Source organism: Balaenoptera musculus, chromosome 20 (assembly GCF_009873245.2).
Source record: "Balaenoptera musculus isolate JJ_BM4_2016_0621 chromosome 20, mBalMus1.pri.v3, whole genome shotgun sequence".
Taxonomy (NCBI): Eukaryota; Metazoa; Chordata; class Mammalia; order Artiodactyla; family Balaenopteridae; genus Balaenoptera; species Balaenoptera musculus.
The window spans coordinates 38,748,633-38,767,862 of NC_045804.1; the positions used below are offsets into that span (position 1 = coordinate 38,748,633).

At 47.4% G+C, this 19,230-nt stretch overlaps 1 protein-coding gene across 1 annotated transcript; it reads left to right on the plus strand.

Annotated features, from left to right (window-relative positions):
• Positions 1–13,367: 13,367 nt before the first annotated feature.
• LOC118887075 (glycine cleavage system H protein, mitochondrial-like) lies at positions 13,368–14,026 on the plus strand. The gene has a single exon (XM_036837624.1). It carries the CDS (start codon positions 13,368–13,370, stop codon positions 13,887–13,889), a length of 522 nt encoding a protein of 173 aa, XP_036693519.1. The 3' UTR covers positions 13,890–14,026.
• The last annotated feature ends 5,204 nt before the right edge of the window (positions 14,027–19,230 follow it).

Consider the following 19,230-nt stretch of genomic DNA (forward strand, 5'->3'; position numbering starts at 1 on the left):
TGGACAGCGTCACCCAGCGGTTAAAAATCACAATGACTAGCCATTGTGTATTCTTAAAGGGCTAGCACACGTGGTTGTGTCTAGGAAGGAAAACCCACCTGCGCATCAGCACAGCTGCTGATAAGGCCCCTCCTCGTGCCCACACCTTCCCATCTCTCCCAGATTTCTCCCCTTTTACAGGGAGCTGAGGCTTTTGGTCCACGCCAAGGCAGAACAGATAAAGATCCTGCTCTCATAGAACTTACATTTTAATGGGGAGAAAGAGAGACTACACACAAATATAGACAACATCAGGCAGTGATAGTTCTACAAGAAGAAGAAAGCAGAGTAAAGATGATGGTAAGAGGTACAAAAGACAACTCTGTGCTATTTGATAGGACCCACCAAGAACAATTTGACTTAAACTTGTCACCCTAGAGAATGTGCTGCTTCCAGCCTGGAGAATTGAGCATCTAACACACCCAACAAACGGATCAATCTGCAAATAGGTGCTATAAACTCAGGAAAAAATTTTAAAAATACAGTTGAGAGCACAAGAGATTGTATAAAAGAAGGCAGGTTTTGGAGGGACGTTGAAAATTGGAACAAGCAACGGGCATGGAGTGAGTTCCTAATTTTTGTGGCTTTGGCCTGAGGTCAACTGCAGTTGCTGTGGAGGATGCCACAGGGTTGGCTAAAACTCTGGTAAGAACGTCTGTGGTCTTTTTGGCCAAGTGAACCAGGGGAAGGCAACAGTGACCACTAGAGAGTGAGGAGGAACCCCAGAAGGAAAAAAAGTCAGGAAAAGGGAATCCCAAATTCTTTATATAAAATTAGCCCAAGTTTTTAACCCTGACCCCTGAACCATACTTACTTGGGGAAAACTGAAAGCAGCTTGCAGCTAAAACTTAAAGAACTAAACTAAGATCTGAGTCACCATCCACTGCAGGCATAAAAGTTCGCAGTTTGAATCTAAGTTAATTGCCTGATAAAATAAAAATCGTAACACTCTTCAGAGCAGTATAACAGAAGTCAGTCTCGACAACATAACATCCACAATGTCCAAGATATAATCCAAAATCGTTCAACACATGAAAAGCCAGGGTGTGACCCAGTCTCAAGAGAATAGGCAATCAATAGATGCCAGCCGTAAGATGAACCAGATAATGGAATTATCAGACAAGGATTTTAAGGGAGCTATAATAACTATATTTAGTGAGGTAAAGAAAAACATGTTCATTATGAATGCAATGATAGGAAATCTCAGCAGAGAAATACAAAATATTTTTTAAAACAAGTGGAAATTTTAGAGCGAAATAGCTCTTTAAAAATAGCATGAAAATATATGTGAAGTTTAAAAATTCACTGGGTGAACTTAATAGTAGAATGGTGATGACAGAGGCGTAAGAGACACGATCTCAACAGTACATGCACTTTTCAAGCCTTTCTTGGTCTCCTCTGCTAAGAGCTCATTGTCCAAATCAAGTTCCATGGCTGAGCCTCGAGTCAAGAGGCGAAAAAATACACCACAAAGTCACATGGTAAAGATGTATTCACCAATTCCTGGAAAAGAGTGAACAATTGGAACAATCATCCATTTAGCCTGGGCAAAGTATGACCCTGAGCAAGTCCGTTACATTCTTGGCTTCATTTTCCTCTATCTGTGTAATGGTTCCTAGATTGCAAAGGATTAGATAAATTAATATAAAGAACATATTTCTCTGGGGCTTCCCTGGTGGCGCAGTGGTTGAGAGTCTGACTGCCAATGCAGGGGACACAGGTTCGAGCCCTGGTCTGGGAGGACCCCACATGCCGTGGAGCAACTAGGCCCTTGAGCCACAACTACTGAGCCTGCGGGTCTGGAGCCTGTGCTCCACAACAAGAGAGGCCGCGACAGTGAGAGGCCCGCGCACCGCGATGAAGAGTGGCTCCCGCTCGCCGCAACTAGAGAAAGCCCTCGCACAGAAACGAAGATCCAACACAGCCAAAAATAAATAAATAAATAAATAAATTTATGAAAAAAAAAACACAAAAAACAGCCATTACCATCTCTAACCACAAAGAGGCAACTCTGAGGCTTTCTCAGGATGGCTGGGTTCTGTCATATCTGGATCCCAAATTATGGCCTTATAGCAAACCCCCTATATGAGGCTCTAAAGGGAGAAGAAAGGGAACCCCTTCAATGGAATAAGGACCACCAGCAGGCCTTTGAGACTCTAAAGCCTGAGTTGAGTAGAGCACCAGCACTGGGGCTTCCACATTTGGACAAGGCCTTTGCCCTATACATTCACAAGAGGTCAGGGACAGCACTAGGAGTCCTGACCCAAAAGCTGGGACAGGATCAGAGACCAGGGGCTTACTTTTCAAAACAACTGGACTCAGTGGCCCTGGGATGGCCAAGCTGCCTGCGGGCAGTAACAGCCACAGCCCTGTTGGTTAATGAGGCTTCCAAGCTCACCCTGGGACAACATTTAGATGTGTTAACCCCTCATCAGGTACAACCTGTGCTGGAAGTCAAAGGACATCATTGGTTGACTGGAGGAAGGTTAACAAGATATCAGGCCCTCCTAATGGACACCCCCGACATTACCTTAAAGGTGTGCCAAACCCTGAACCCAGCAACTCTGCTTCCAGAGGTCGAGAGTGGAGACTTATTGCATCAGTGTATAGAGACCAGAGAACGAACTTACTCCAGCAGGCCTGATCTTCTAGACGAGCCTCTTGACAGTCCTGAGGTCGAATGGTTTACTGACGGGAGCAGTTCTGTAGAAATGGGAACCCAAAAGGCAGAGTATGCCATAGTTAGTCTAGATGAAGTCACAGAAGCCAAGGCCCTGCCACCCCAGACATCAGCCCAGAAGGCTGAACTAATTGCAGTAATGAGAGCTTTGCAATTAGGGAAGGAAAAGAAATTAAATATTTTTACTGACTCTAAATATGCGTTCCACGTGCTACATGCTCATGCTGCCATTTGGAAAGAAAGAGGAATGTTAACCACTAGAAATTCCCCCATATAACATAAAGATTTGATTCTGGCTCTTTTAGAAGCAGTGCAGCTTCCGACCCAGGTAGCAGTAATCCACTGTAGGGGTCATCAGAGGGATGGATCTTTTGTGAGCCAAGGGAACAGCAAAGCTGATCAAATTGCAAAACAGGCAGCTTGATTGCAGGAACCTGAACAAGTTATGGCTCTAGTGATTGGCCCCCCTGAACTCCCTAGCCTTCCCCAGTATTCCCCACAGGAAAAAGAAAATGCTGAGAAATGGGGCTATGAGAAGGGAAGCACAGACTGGTATAAAAAGGAGGATAAGTTTCTAATCCCTGAGGCCCAAAAATGGAAACTCACTAAGAGCTTACATAATGCCACCCATTATGGGAGGGATGCGCTATGGAACTTGATGCAAAAGGCTTTTTCAGGGAAGGGGCTTAAAAGAACAGTAAAACAAGTAACACTTGCCTGTGATTTATGTGCCTGTAATAACCCACAGACTCATCCAATTCTCCTGTCATTACTCAGGCCAATTCAACACCAAGGGACATACCCGGGGGAAGACTGGCAGTTAGATTTCACCCAAATGCCTCCATGATCAGGATATAATTATCTTCTGGTGTTTGTTGATATTTTCACAGGATGAGTTGAAGTCTTCCACACCTGATCTGAAAAGGCTATGGACTTCTGTAAGTCCCTTTTAAAAGAAATAATTCCTCGGTTTGGACTTCCAAAGTCCCTCCAGAGCGATAATGGGCCCTCTTTTATAGCCAGAATCACACAGGGGCTCACAACAGCTCTAGGGATAGACTACAAACTACACACCTCTTGGCATCCCCAGTCTTCAGGGAAGGTAGAGAAAGTGAACCACTCTTTAAAGAAAACCTTAGCAAAGCTCTGCCAAGAGACTCATGACCCTGGACCAACTTGCTCCCTATTGCACTCCTCAGGGTCTGTGTAGCCCCCAGGGGTGGTCTGAGACTCAGCCCATTTGAAATGACCTATGGGAGACCTTTTCTTACTACTGACATTCTACTGGATGAGGACGTGAACCAGGCCCTGAGATATATTATGAATCCAGGACAAGTTCAAAAGGCAATCCAGGACTAGGCCCACAAGGCACTGCCAGCTCCCACTAAAAATACAGAGGAAGGAGCAGTTCCTTCACAAATAAACCCAAGTTCTTCTTAAAACCTGGAAAGAGGAGTTCCCCACAAGACCAACTATTGCCAAAATGGAAGGGCCCCTAGAAAGTAATTTTAGCCACCCCTACTGCTGTCAAACTGCAAGGGGTATCTAGTTGGGTACATTTGTCCAGACTAAAGCTTTTACCTCCAGAAACCCCGCAGGTCACAACAGAAGAACAATACACCTGTGAGTCAATGGAAGATCTGAGATACCTATTCAAAAGACAGGCACCATCAACAGGTAAGTAAAATGATGTAGTGTGTTGGCTCCTATCTGAAGCCTTAACGGGACTTGGGACCTCTCTTCTTTCCTTGGCTGATATGGTTCTTGACAACTGTCTGACCCTTGAGTACCTTCTGGCAGAACAAGGCAGAGTTTGTGTAACAACTAATACTTCCTGCTGTGCTTGGATCAATGTGACGGGACAGGTAAAAGTTAATATTAAGGAAATATACGCCCAGGCAGAGTGGCTTCACAATTTCGGCAGGGGGCGATATCGCCTCCCTTGTCTGGTCAGCAATTAAGGAAGCCCAAAGTTAACTTGGTTCCTTCCCTTTCTAAGCCCTTTAATGGCTATTGTTGTTCTTCTTCTTTTTAGCCCTTCTTTGTTTAACCTTTTGGTTAAGTTTGTGTCTTTTAGGCTCCAACAGTTTGAAGTAAGGCTCACGATGGCTCAAGGAATTTAGCCCATTCCAGCGGAAAGTGGCCCAGGTCCCTACAGGTCCTTGGAACAGTCAGCGAGGGACTTCTACACCTCTAGGGTAGGCTAGAGTCTGAGACCCCTGTCCAGCAGGAAGCAGTTTCAGAAGAAGAGAACTTCGGCCCCTTACCCCTTAAGAATAAGGGTGTAGAGTCTCTCAGGGGGGAATGAGACAGGTTGGGACCTGGGACCCTTTCCTGCAGTTCTGCAATGCTTGTACCTGGACACACCTCTCCTCCAGCAACAAAATACAAAGAAACTGTATGGGACTGAAAATAACTACATTCCTGCGCAGTGGGGGCAAATTCTGGACAAAAGATACAAAGAGACCAAAAAACCCAACTGCCAATTTTGAAGAGCCTGGAGCAAAAGCAGGGTACTGCGCATGACCCCTGCACACAACACTACCTAAGGGTTGGGTAAAGCACCTAAGCCACCCCTCCGGCCCGACCCCTGGACACACCCATACCCTCACCCCATGTAAGGAACAAGCTACATCCCCCCCCCGCCCCGCCCACCCAGGAGCTAGCAAGCAAGGGAAACTGTTGTTTGTTCTGGTTCCCCACTGCTGCAGGAGGGGCCCCAATAAAGCCTTGTGGTGGGGTGGGGGTGGGATGGGATGGGGGGACAAGACTCAAAGAGATTGAGTGACTCACCCAGGGTCACATACCTGGTAAGAGGGGGAATGTACCCAACTCTCCCCACTCCATATTTCTCAGTGAAGTCACAGGTTGGTATGATGGAGTTTGGCTTGAAAAGATAGTTTGGGGTCAGATTGTCAAGACTTCTGAATGCCACAAAGAGAGGTCTGAATTTTATTTTTTTATGAAATGAGTTATTGAATAAAATTTATTGAAGAAAAATCTGGTTTCAAATCATGTTCCAGTAATTCATTGCTGTATAACAAATCACCCTAAAACTTGGTGGTTGGAAACAACACGATTTATTACCTCTCATAGTTTTTGTGGGTTAGGAATTCAAGAAAGGCTTAGCTGGGAGGTTCTGGTTTGGGGTCTCTCTTGTGGTTACAATCAGATATCCTCTCTCTCTCTCTCTGTTTCTCTTCCTCTCCCTCTATATCTATCTATCTATCTATCTATCTATCTATCTATCATCTATCTTTCTGTCTCTCTCTCCACATGGTCTCTCCAGCATAGCAGCCTCAGAGTACCTACACTTCAAAGGTTGCCAGAGTGAGTATCTCAAAACGAACAGCAAGAAGCTGCATAATCTTTCTCTAATCTAACCTTGATTCACTCATATCTACCTGCTGATACCATCACAAAGGTCCACCCAGATTTAAGGACAGAGTGCATACGCCTCCTCTTGATGGGAGAAACATCAAAGAACTTATGGACATGTTTTTAAACCACCACCTCTATATATCAGGAAGAATAATAACAATAGCTCTCTCAGGAGGGTTGGTGTGAGACTTAAATAATATAAAGTATACCTGGTAAACAGTATATTATCATAACTCCAGCTCTATGTGACTTACAGGCAATTTGATTAGCCTCACTGTACCCCGGTGCCCTCACCTGTAACATGAAACTAGTACTTGTAACTGGAATGAGACCAGAAGCCCAGTCCTGCAAAATGGTATATGCCCTTGGTGGATGGATGGGGAGACACCAAGGAAAGATGCAGGCTTAGAATTCAGAGCAAGACAGGACCTCAGTCCTCTCAGAGAACAAGTAACAGGAACTCAAAACCAAGGTCAAAGTAGGAGCCATGTTCTTTTAACTGGATCCTGTAGCAAGAAACAGGTGAACGCAGGGAGTAGTAATAATTGCTATTTACTGAGCATCTTTTATGTGCCAAACGTGGTACTAGGTACCTGGGGGTGAGGCGTGTGACTTGGAGCCCAGGGACCCGTGCTGGGGCATTGCATCTAGGGTCTGACTTTAAAAAGGCCCCCCCCCCCAGGCCCTAGGTATCCTCAAGTCAGCCTTGATTTGCTCACCAAGGAGCAAATGAGCCTGCAGGTAGAAATCAGCTAGTCCAGCTGTGGGAAGCCAGGGTGAAAAGTGGGGCTGGGGGACGGTTCCTCTCGCTGCCCCTCATACTGCACTTTATATTTGGCTGTGACTTTGCATCTCCACAAGGGCTATGTCTGTAATGAAAACATAAAAACAAAATTTTTCCTGGGGTCACCTTTAAATTACATTTGCAGAGCGTTCAGGTGTTAGAGAAATGTAATAACTTTCAGCATCAAGATGGGTATAATTTAAACTCCAGCTGTATCAATAGCACATTGCCAGTCGTCTGACAAGTAGATGTTCAATTTGGATACAACCAGTGTTGACACTCAGACAGCTCCCCTCTGGAGCTGCTGGAGCTTTGACACATAGTAATAAATTAAAATGTAACCAGCTCCTTCTCCCCAGCGAATTCCATTAACTCACAGCAAGTCTGCCCACAGAGTCCCCATTGATCCAGGTTCTGGCCTAGGGCTGGCCTCATCTGAAGGTGATACAGTAAAATGAAAACACCAATTATCCTGTAGGCTGGCACCAGAGTTGTTCTTTAAAAAGGAATTGCTTTCGTTTAGGAAATTACCTTGAAAAGTCAATTAAAGAGTGAATGGGGGACTTCCCTAGTGGCTCAGTGGTTGAGAATCTGCCTGCCGATGCGGGGGACATGGGTTCGAGCCTTGGTCTGGGAGGATCCTACATGCCGCGGAGCGACTAGGCCCGTGAGCCACAATTGCTGAACCTGCGCGTCTGGAGCCTGTGCTCCGCAACAAGAGAGGCCGCGACAGTGAGAGGCCCGCGCACCGCAATTAAGAGTGACCCCCGCTTGCCCCAACTAGAGAAGGTGCTCGCACAGAAACGAAGACCCAACACAGCTATAAATAAATAAATAAATATTTTAAGAAAAGAGTGAAGGGAAGGAAGGTGGGAATCATTGCACACGGGTTGGAAGGGAGAAAAGACACAAAAGTGAAAGCTAAGCTATTCTACATACAAAGCGGACAGGAAGTTGAGAGGAAAGCAGAGAAAAGAGGAGAGAAAAGATCAGACAGCACAGAAGGAGACTGATTAGCAGAAAGAAAATCTAAGCGACAGGGAGACAAGAGGACATCTAAGACCAAGGCTGTCTATTCCATTCTCCGTTGTTTGCATCGCTGCAATGTAAACCACTCAACGCCTCCCCAAAACTTTCAGGGAAGTCTGATATGTCCCTACGCCCTTGCTGGTAGTATTATGGGAAGTAAAGCGTCAGGATAGTAAAGTGTGTCCTACCCTACTTTCACCCCTGACAGTAAAGATGGACAGTTTTGTGTCTGCCCACCACGTGGTCCTAATGGCATTGTCTGTCTCCAGGGTCCCTCCCACACCTAACCATAAAGATTGGTCCACGAGGTGGACATACAACCCACACAGGGCCAGACCAAGTCCCTCCCCCACCCCCCACCCCCAGAGATTGGTAATGAATACTTGGAAAAAGAAGCTTGCTCTTTTCTGGGGTTGGCTGAGCTAGAATGACAAAAGGCTCGAACAACGTATGGCTTTGTCCCTTTCTCCCATCTCTCCATAAAGGAAGCCCATCGGGCGACATGCAGAAGAAGCAGAGATGAAAAGTGGAGTGCAAGAATCCCCTGATGACACTGAGCTTATGGATCAAGCCAGACCTGAAGCCTGGAACTTCTTGCACTTTCCAGTTTCATGAGTCATTAAGTTTCCTTTTTGATTAAGCTCAATTTAAACTAGATTTCTGCCACTTTAAATCAAAAATTAATAACTCCTCCACTGATGCCCAGGTAGAGGTAGGAGGATCCTCACGAGAGAGAAGGAGGCAAAGAATCACACACTGGACCAGCAGCAGAGTGAATGGTGGCCCTTCGCATTCCCAAAAGGACAGAGATGCAGCTGCACTTGAAGGTGACACAAAAGCAGAGGTGGGACAGACCACTTTTCCCAAATCTACTATAGGAAGGTTACTTCGAAAGAAAAAAATTTGACTAGGAATTGGCAAGGCTGAGTCATTGCTCAGGCAAATTGTGAGCTGGGTTACAGTGTAATGGTATAATCTGGGCCGCAGCAGGATTGCCTGGGAGAAGGGGGGTTGGCATGGAACTTGAAGTCATGTTGAGGAGCCCCATGCCCATACCTCACCAGGGTCATATCGACTTGTCATGTGCCTGTCATCCATCTATTGGCACTTCAGTTTGGGGGCCAGGTATACTGTTTTTAAATGCTAGGACCTTTAGGAAACGGATACACTTGCTGGTGCTGTCCATTCACACCATGCTTAGAGATGGAGAATTTTGGAAAATAGGAAGTGAGAGTAATTATGGATTATGGGGGATTTCCTGGAGAGGTCAGGCTTAAATTAGGCATTTAAATGAGGGTTCCTGGAAACAGAAAGTTTCTGAGGGAGAGGTATCCATATCTGCCACAGTCCGGTTCTCATCCTGACCTCTGCAGACAAACTCGTCCCTTCCCAGTGTTGCCTGGGGGGTATCAGTGAGATGTGTCCTACTGCTCAGTGGGGTCCAGAAATAGTCATCTGCTCAGAAGCTCTCTAATACCCCCAGAAGGCCATCCTAGCCTTTGGCTAGGGCCTCCTGGGGACAGGGATCTCCCAAGTGAAGACCTGTTCTCCCATCCAGCAGCCATAGCCCGCTTCCCCAGCTCAGTCCTGCCAGCCTTTTCCAAGTCCTTTCTGAGTCAGTCCTCCTTGCCCTGCTTTGACAGGCTAGGAACCAAGGTGACCCCTGTCCTTGAGCATCCTTGTACGCAAAAAGACTCCAGCTCGAGGTCCCCAGCCTCTGGGAGAGCTGATTAAACTTGGTGCAACCCCAATGCCACAGCCTTGTGGAAGTTCAGGACCACCCCCTCCACTGCCAAGATTTCCTTCTGTTCCTTTGGCCTGTTTTCTCCCTCTCCAATCTCCCTCCCCAATCAGGAGTCCCACACAAGCTCAGCAGCAGGTATCACCTTGCTGGATCTCCTCCTTGGTAAACCAGTTTCTCTCCCTGCCCAAGAAAGAAGGTAGGGCCAGTGCCTCCTCAGAAGGAGGAAGGCATGATGTAGAGACAGGCGGAGAACCTAGAAACCCTGCCCCTTCCACCCCAAGAGGAGTGGCAGAGGAGTAGAGGGTGAGAGCTCAAGACAAACAACCAGAGAGCAGTGTATCATGAAATTCTCCCTTCAGACCAGAGGTTGGAGGGAAACCTGAATTCAGAGAACCTTGTGTCCAGCCTTAGTAATTGTGGTGCATCCATACAATGGGATACTGCACAGCAAACCACTGATAAATGCAATATGAATGGATTTCACAGATGTGCTTTGGAGCAGAAGAGTCAGACCCATAAGAGTAAATACTATGTGTCCATTTACATGAAATTCAAGGACAGCCAAGTCATAGACATCAAATAGTGGTTACTTTTGGGGGATGGATATTCCCTACAAGAGAACGTGAGGGGGGGAATTCCCTGGTGGTCCAGTGGTTAGGACTCTGCACTTCTACTGCCAGGGGCCCAGTTAAGGGAACTAAGATCCCACAAGCCCTGTGGCATGGCCAAAAAAAAAAAAGAGAGAGAGAGCGAGAGCATGAGAGAAACTTCTGGGATGCTGAAAATGAGTCTGGGTGATGGCTACACAAGTATTGATATATCCATGTGCCAAAATTCATCAAGCTGTAAGTCATGCACTTTGCTCTATGCAACTTACACCTCAATAATCTTTTTAATAAGGAGTTGGGGGAGTGGTAAAGCAGAGACAGCAGTTTTGTACTCTGCTCCCTTGGGAGCTGCACATCTATCAAGATAAAAACAGCTGGGATTGTGCAGAGGGCGCTGATGTAACCACACGTGACTGTCCGGCCATATTCTACTGCTCCCTGTAGTATATTCTACACTGTACTTTACATGGCATTTTTAAATGGGAAAGGGGGTATGGGGAGGAGATGGAGAAATGCCCCTGGCTATAGAGGGGCATGACCCTCTTAGGGACTAACCCAGGTTACCAAATCTACACACATGCAAATGCAGGACACACCACTCACAGGAGTTAACAGTGGGGAAGGGAGCCCTATTGGAAGGCAGGCTTCCACATTTTATTCCCTGATAGGATATTTTGGGCTATTTTCCTATTGTTATCCCCTCTTCCCTTCCCTCATTCAAGCAGATAGTCTCCACCATGCAGCTCCTGCATCCCTCTCAGGGGAGAGAGAAGGCAGGGCAGAGAGCAAAACTGAAGGTCTCTTTGGCTTGTGTGTTCTAAAAGCTTAAGCCCAGTGCACAAAGAATAAAACAAGATTCAAAGCATATTTCCTTAATGTCTTCATCAGAATCATTAAAGAGTATGGATTTCTTCCAGGATGAAAAGAGAGTCCTGCTGGGAGTTTGGGGTTAGTAGATGCAAACTATTACATTTAGAATGAATAAACAGGGATTTCCCTGGTTGTGCAGTAGTTAGGACTCCACGCTTCCACCACAGGCGGACACAGGTTCGATCCCTGGTTGGGGAACTAAGATCCCACATGCCGCACGACGCAGTCAAAAATAATAGAATGGGCTTCGCTGCTGGCACAGTGGTTGAGAATCTGCCTGCCAATGCAGGGGACACCGGTTCGAGCCCTGGTCTGGGAAGATTCCACATGCCGCGGAGCAACTAGGCCCGTGAGCCACAATTACTGAGCCTGCGCGTCTGGAGCCTGTGCTCGGAAACAAGAGAGGCCGCGATAATGAGAGGCCCACGCACCGCGAGGAAGAGTGGCCCCCACTTGCCGCACCTAGAGAAAGCCCTCGCACAGAAACGAAGATCCAACACAGCCATAAATAAATAAATAAATAAATAAGAGATACAGGTGCCCTGGAGAAGACTCCAATGTATACAATAAACCAAAGGTATAATAACTTATCATAATAATAAAAAAAAATAATAGAATGGATAAACAACAAGGTCCGACTGTATAGCACAGGGAACTATATCCAATCTCCTGGGATAAACCATAATGGAAAAGAATATAAAAAAGAATGTGTATATGTGTATAACTGAGTCACTTTGCTGGACAGCAGAAATTAACACAACATTGTAAATCAACGATATTTCAAGTTAAAAAAAAAAGATAATGAAACACTCTTTAAAAAAAAAAAAGCCAAAAAACAGGGACTTCCCTGCTGGTCCAGTGGTTAGGATTCCAGGCTTTCACTGCCAGCGACCCAGGTTCAGTCCCTGGTCAGGGAACTAAGATTCCGCAAGGCACGCAGAGTGGCCGAAAAAAAAGAGAGTCTTGGTTTGGGCTGGAGGGAGGCAGGTGCAGCCTGGGCATTCCAGCATCACTGCCAGGAAGCAGGTGTAAACAAAGATAAACAAAGAGCACTGCTCACCACCCAGTTCTACAAGGATTAGGTCATAACCCACAGCAGTCACTGGCTGACAGCACACTCTGAGAGGAAATTAAGACAACAACAGCATGAGGTACTCTGTGCTTCGGACAAGCAGGCCCCTTTGTCAGCTAGATATTTATCTCAGGAAGAATTTTAATGAACCCAGATTCTCACATCTTCCCATACACAGAAAAGCACTAGAATCATTAACCTGAGATACCTGTTCTTTGTGACTAGCAGTAATCTTTTACCAAGATGTCTCCTTGACCGCATGTATTCTCTAGCCAGAAATCATACATGTACCGCTTTCTCCCCCACCTCTTCAGAGCAGTTTTCTCAGAGCAGCTGAGAGGTTGTCTCCCAGGCTATAGTCCTCAGTAAGTCCCGGAATGAGACTTGAACTCAGAACTCTTTTTTTTTTTTTTTTAATTTATTTTATGTATTTTGGGCTGCTTTGGGTCTTTTTTTTTAAGTTATTTTATTTTATTTTTATTTTTTTTAAGATTTATTTACTTATTTATTTTTATGTTTGCCTGCATTGGGTCTTCGTTGCTTTGTGCGGGCTTTCTCTAGTTGCGGCGAGAGGGTGCTGCTCTTCATTGCCGTCCTTGGGCTTCTCATTGTGGTGGCTTCTCTTGTTGCAGAGCACAGGCTATAGGCACACAGGCTTCAGTAGTTGTGGCATGTGGGCTCAGTAGTTGTGGCGCACGGGCTTAGTTGCTCCGCGGCATGTGGGATCTTCCCGGACCAGGGCTCGAACCCGTGTCTCCTGCACTGGCAGGCGGATTCTTAACCACTGCGCCACCAGGGAAGCCCGAACTCACAGCACTTAACACTGTGTGTTTTTCTTGAAGTCGGCACAGGGAGACCCAAAGAAGAAGGGCTGTGGAGAACGTCCAGGCAGATGGGCCACAGCAGCCCTGGGGCAGGTCTCCGTGTCCTCAAGTGTGACCCCAAGCTATCGGAACACCACCAGACCCCCACTAACCCCAGGGAGGATGACTCAGCAGTAACTGCTGGGGACAGATCATCACACGGGCCCCCCAATGCCTGGAACACCCCAGAAAGGCTGAGGTTAAAGTGTCCCACCAGGCCAGCAAAAAGGCAGGCTAAAAACACACATCAGGGGGTGCTCTAGATGCTGCGCGGAGACCCTCTGCACCCCTGCGAACATGGCGCTGCGAGTGTCGCAGAGCGTGCGGGCCGCGGTCTGCAGTCTGCGCGCCATCTCTGCGCCCAACGCGCCCTGCCCGCCGCGGCCCTGGGGACTGCGGGTGGGCGCCGTCCGGGCACTGCGCACCGGCCCCGCTCTGCTGTCGGGTCGTAAATTCACAGACAAACATGAATGGGTAACAACAGAAAACAGTGCTGGAACAGTGGGAATCAGCAATTTTGCACAGGAAGCTTTAGGAGATGTGGTTTACTGTAGTCTGCCTGAAGTTGGGACAAAATTGAACAAACAAGAGGAATTTGGCGCTTTGGAAAGTGTGAAAGCTGCTAGTGAACTCTACTCTCCTCTATCAGGAGAAGTAACTGAAATTAATGAAGCTCTAGCAGAAAATCCAGGACTTGTCAACAAATCTTGTTATGAAGATGGTTGGCTGATCAAGATGACACTCAGTAACCCTTCAGAACTAGATGAACTAATGAGTGAAGAAGCATATGAGAAATACATAAAATCTATTGAGGAGTGAAAATGGAACCCCTAAATAAACTAGTTTGAAACAACTTAATCTAGCATAGTTGTCTTAAATTAGTGGTGGATAGATTTTTAAAAAGCAACTTTTAGCAAAAGAAACTACTTGAAACAATGTTGCCTGAAGAAAATACCCCTTAACTCCCTAATGATTTCAGATAAACACTATGCATCTTTTTCACAACACTCTGTGATTTTTAGGCTAGTCTCCAGTTATAATACTCAGAATTCCTGAAATTATCTGTGCTAAAACTAGTTATAAAAATTATGTAATTCAAGGATAACATTGTTATCTTAACCGTATATAATACTGTAACTTGCTTACAGCCATCCCTGGATTTGGGTCAAAATACTCAATGAACTTGCCACTGGAAATAAATGACAGTGGAGAAAAGTTTGTTAGTTGTATAGTGTCCAGCGAAGAACGTTACTATCTTAATTTTGCAATATACTGTGTTTGCTGGTGCTATTTTTATACAGTGAAGCAACAGCCTTGCAGGAAAATAAGAAACAGTTTAATAATAAAATATTCAACCTCTTAATTAAAAAAAACAAAAACACACACACATCAGACTAGGTTATAGCGGTAAAGTTTTCTTTCCTATAAACCCGAGTCCGTGGACTTAGAGTCCAGCTACAACTCTGGGTACTTCTACATTATTTGAATCTGTTTTGATGATCTGAATCTTTTCTATGTTTGCGTTTTACTTGCACAATTTTCATTAACTTTTGTTACCCTGTGTCTCTGGCATGGAGACCCCCAAGGAAGGAGTCCGCTGAGGGTGTTCCCACTGTGGTCTCCCTGCCACTTTGGTGTGACCACAGACTCCCTTGACCCTTCATCCTGAGGCTGAACCACAGTGCGACCTCTGGCTGCCTCCCCCCTGGGCTCAAAGAGCAGCCTGTGGCTCCTGGCAGCAGGACCGGCAGGGTGCCTTCCCACCTGCCCTCCTACAGGACAGAGTCCCTGTCAGCACCACAGCCCCACCCTCCCCCCAGCCCCCAGGGAGAGGGGGAGGGGGAGGGCCTGTTCCTCTCCAGCCAAGCTCCAGAAATCCCCCTCTGCCTAAGCAGGCCTGGCCTTGCTTAGTCTTGTGCTTACCTCTCACAACGGCAGGGGACTCCCAATCCTGCCTGGGAGCGTGAAATGGAAATTCTGCATCAATGAAAGTGCCTCCTCTTCCCCTTTGCTAGCTCGAGTTCTCCCCGTCACTTCCTAAGGGGCATCTGTTTCCAAACCCATTTCCGACCCTGCAACCCCGTCATAGCCCAGCTTCAAGAAGCAAGAGGCGGGGCAGTAGGAAATGAAGAGGAAAATAACACTCAGTGGTCATCTTTTTATCTCAGGCACTTTACACATGTCACTTAATCCTAATATCTACCCTGCAGGGCGGGGATTAGCTGTAGGACAGGTGAGAAAACTGTGGAGAATTCAGAGAGTTAAGCAACTTGCTCCAACTCACACAGCTAGTCAGTGACCAAGCCAAAATTCACATCTACGTCTGTCTGACTCCAAGGTTCCCAGATGGGACCAGTCAGTGCCTGAACTGCCGCCCCCGTGGTCTCTACGGGCCATCGTCACAGAATCTACCCTCCCAGCTCAGCGTCCAGGGATATTCGCTGAGGAAGTTCTTATGCCTCCACTGCCCAGTCTGTTTCTCCATTTCCAAGGCCCCAGCAGAGGAATCTTTTCAGTCCGGCTCATCCTTTTAATGCAGGCCACACAACAGCGGGCAGTCCCTCTACCACAAGCACCTGCAACTCTGCCCCAGAGCCCACCCCCAGCACGATGGGAATGCTGGGGAATTCACCCTAAAGTAGCCCTCGATCAATGATAGACACACAGTGGTGAGCAAATCACTCAGCCTCTCGCCCCTGGGGGAATACTCAGAGCGCCCAGAGGTCCCCAGAGGAACTGAGTCCGAGGCGCCCCATTACAATGGTAGTCTGCTCAGTAAAGAACCCTGCAGAGGCGTCCTTCTTTTTTATGCTTCATTTCTCTGTTTCCCTACTAGAAAGTCTCGGGATCACCTCCCAGTGAAGTACTTGCACTCAAATCCTTATCTCGCGGTCTGCTTCCAGGGGAGCCCAACCTCAGAAAGGTGTGAGAGAAAGGAAAGTCAAGGATGACTCCTAGGTTGTTGGCCTGACCAGTAGAGCTTCATCAGCTTAGCTTAAGCAGCTACATATCCTGAGCATTTGCCACGTGCATCTGGCTGGGCCTGTGACATAGAGTTTGCCGATTAACTGTCCCAGCCGCAGTGTGCAGTGCACAGGATTATCCCCATATTACCAGTAAGGAAACAGGCTCAGGAAAGTTCAAGCCTTTGCCCAGGGTCAGACAGCTAGTAAGTGGTGGAACTGGTTTTCAAGGATCTGGAGGTGAGGGAGGGAGCAAGTCCACCCTGCTTGGGCTTGGCTGCTCAAAACGTGGGATCAAGACGACCCCTATTTCCACTAGCCAGCCCCTCACTCCCAACAGGAAAGTTCTCCTTTCCTCACAGTAGAGATTTTTAATGGTGCTACCATTCACCTTTTCACTGATGGAGGAAGTGGAGGCAAGAGAGAAAGAAAAGAGAGAGAGAGAGACCAAAAGTACGGAGGGTGGGAGAGAATAAACAAGACAATAACAGCTATTTTGCAGTGAGTGCTTACAACACGTGTGCTAAGCCCTGTTCAATTCTTTATGTCATCTCATCTTGCCAAAAGCCTTGAGGAAGGAATTGTCTAAAATTATCCCCCATTTAACAGAAGGGGGGAAAGGACAAGCTCAACAGAACAGTAAAGAGACAATCCAGCCCACCTGACATCCCGGTGGCCTGGGTCCAGTCCCACCTCCCCGTGACTCAGCTGCTGTTTTCCATCTCTTTTCTTTCTTTCTTTCTTTTTTTTTTAATCAGTCATCAATTTTATACACATCAGTGTATACATGTCAATCCCAATCGCCCAACAAAACAGTTTCACATCCTACTTTCTGAGCATTTCCTGCCTGGTCCCGGGGGTGGCGGGAGGGGGGAGTTTAGGGAATTAAGCCTCTGAAAGAGGACTGAAGCTACATGTCAAAGGACAGCCACATGACATAAAAATCCTCGTGCTTTCAGCAGCACCAGCAGGGCTTTGGAGAGAGAAATGCCGGGGGTCTGAGCATCTGCAGCGCTGAGGAAGGAGAGCAGCCTGTGTGTCTGCAACATGGGAGGGTGGTTTTGTGGCTGAAGGGTGTGCATCTGTGACAGCGGGGGTGATTCTTATCCATGCATCATGTGGCAGTGTCAAAAATGTACACGTCACCACTTAGATATACCCCCAGAAGGGTTGTTCTCTTTATTTTCAGTAACTGATCTCACACTGGAAGATCCATTCCCACCAATGATGGAAGAAGATGGGAAACCCTCTCCAAGATGGCCTCAGGATGCAGGGGGCACTTCAGCAGCCTCGAGGCCCTGGCTGGGGGTGAGGGACATGGCTCTCATCCTGCTGGTTCTCGTTAATGCCGCATTGAGGTGTGGATCCTCTCACCTTGCTCTGAACCCTCCCGGCTGCCACACTGCTGCAGCCGCGGGACTCATGGTCTGCTCACTGAGTGTGGCCAGGGCCCCCGGTCCCTCACTTGCTGCCTCTGCCCCACCATGTTCTCATTGACCTGAGTCTCAGCACATCCTCCCTCCTTTTTAAGCCACCCACTTGGCAGCCTCTGCTCTGGGGTCATCCGCAGCCTCACCAAAATATCCCCAAACTCGTTCCATCCTGCATCTCAGAGACTGCGAGCAGTCAGGAGTCTCAGCCCATCCACATCCCCCAGGAGAACCAAAGGCTGGTGCTGGATCCTGGCACCTCTCCCTCCAATTCCCAGCTTCTACTGAATTCTCTCTTTCTTCACATGCCGCTTCACCCACCACGGGTCAGGGCCCCCGTTCCCCCAAAACAATCCTGGTGTGAGCTATTGGGTGTTAACAGAGGTTTACTGGAAATGTGGGCATAAGATAGGTTCTGAATGTAGCACAGAATAATTCGGGTGAGAACTTGAAATTGGATATTAACCATAAAAATCCCTGCCTTAAAAATCCACTGGCCATTCCCTGACAGAAGGAATTAACCTCTCCCTGACCTGACTTTCTTCCCAACACCTGGGACCCCTGCCCATCTCCCCTCTTCTCCCTCACAACCCCACACCAACTCTCACACTGACCATTAAAGACTCCCAATCCTATTTCTTTCTTTTGCAGAACAATTAGCCCTCTCTAGGCAATATAGGTAGGGGTGGGATAAGGTAGGGGGTCTCCCCCTTTATTATCGAACATGTCCATTATGCGTTTTTTCCCCTAAGCCAAAGAGTAAGTCCCCCCCTAAGATTTTTGCCCTCATTTTAGACCAGTCAGCTCAACTTTAACCAGCTCTACTAAAACAACATTTTTGTACTGCCTCATACATTTCTTTGAATCCTCACAGTGAAAAGTAGGCAATGTTATTATCCCCATTTCACAGACAAGGAAACCGAGGCTCAGCAAAGTTAAAGAATACAGCCACTGAGTGAATCAACAGCCAGGCAAGAACTCAAACCCAGGTCTGCCTTACTCTAAACGCCATGCTCTCCACCACTGCCCATCCTGGGAGGAGCTATGTTTCTGCAGCTGGGAGGAGAACCCCATTTTCAGAACAATTCCCACGCTGCAGGAAAGGCCAGTATGCTGCAGGGTCATCTGTGGAGCCAGGAGATAAGAACCCCTGACGCTGGGGGAGGCTGCTCCCCTACAGGCCCGACACCCCATCTTCACGGAGCAGCTTCCAGAACTTCCCGAGTCAGCCTCTTCCCTGGCCAGAGAGTCACCACTGCGAACACCAGGGCAAGTCCCATCCTGCAAACAGTCACCTTGGGGCCGACCATACCATCTCTAGACCTCAGAGCTACAGAGAGGAAGCTGCAAACTCCAGGCTCTCCCAGACCATCTAATCAGCGTACACCCCTGGTGGGCAGGCACTGTGCCTCTTTCACCTCTACTGGGGAAAGGGACCAAGCCCAGGAGGCCATCAGTTCCAGCCAAGACTGTTTCTTCCCTCCCTCATGAGAAAGGGCCCCAGCAGGAGGCCCTGACTTCGCAACAATGTGCACAGCTGTGACCATTCACTGAGCGCCTGCTGTGTGCCAGGCTTTGTACACAATGACCTCCCCTCATCTTTCCGGTCCCAGGGCTCAGTAGTATTGGGTTGGCCAAAAAGTTTGTTCGAATTTTTCCATAACACCGTACGGAAAAACACGAACGAACATATTGGCCAACCCAATAGTTGGCCCATTTTACAGATAAGCAAACCATCTAGCAAGATCACGGCAGTTTCTTGAGTTT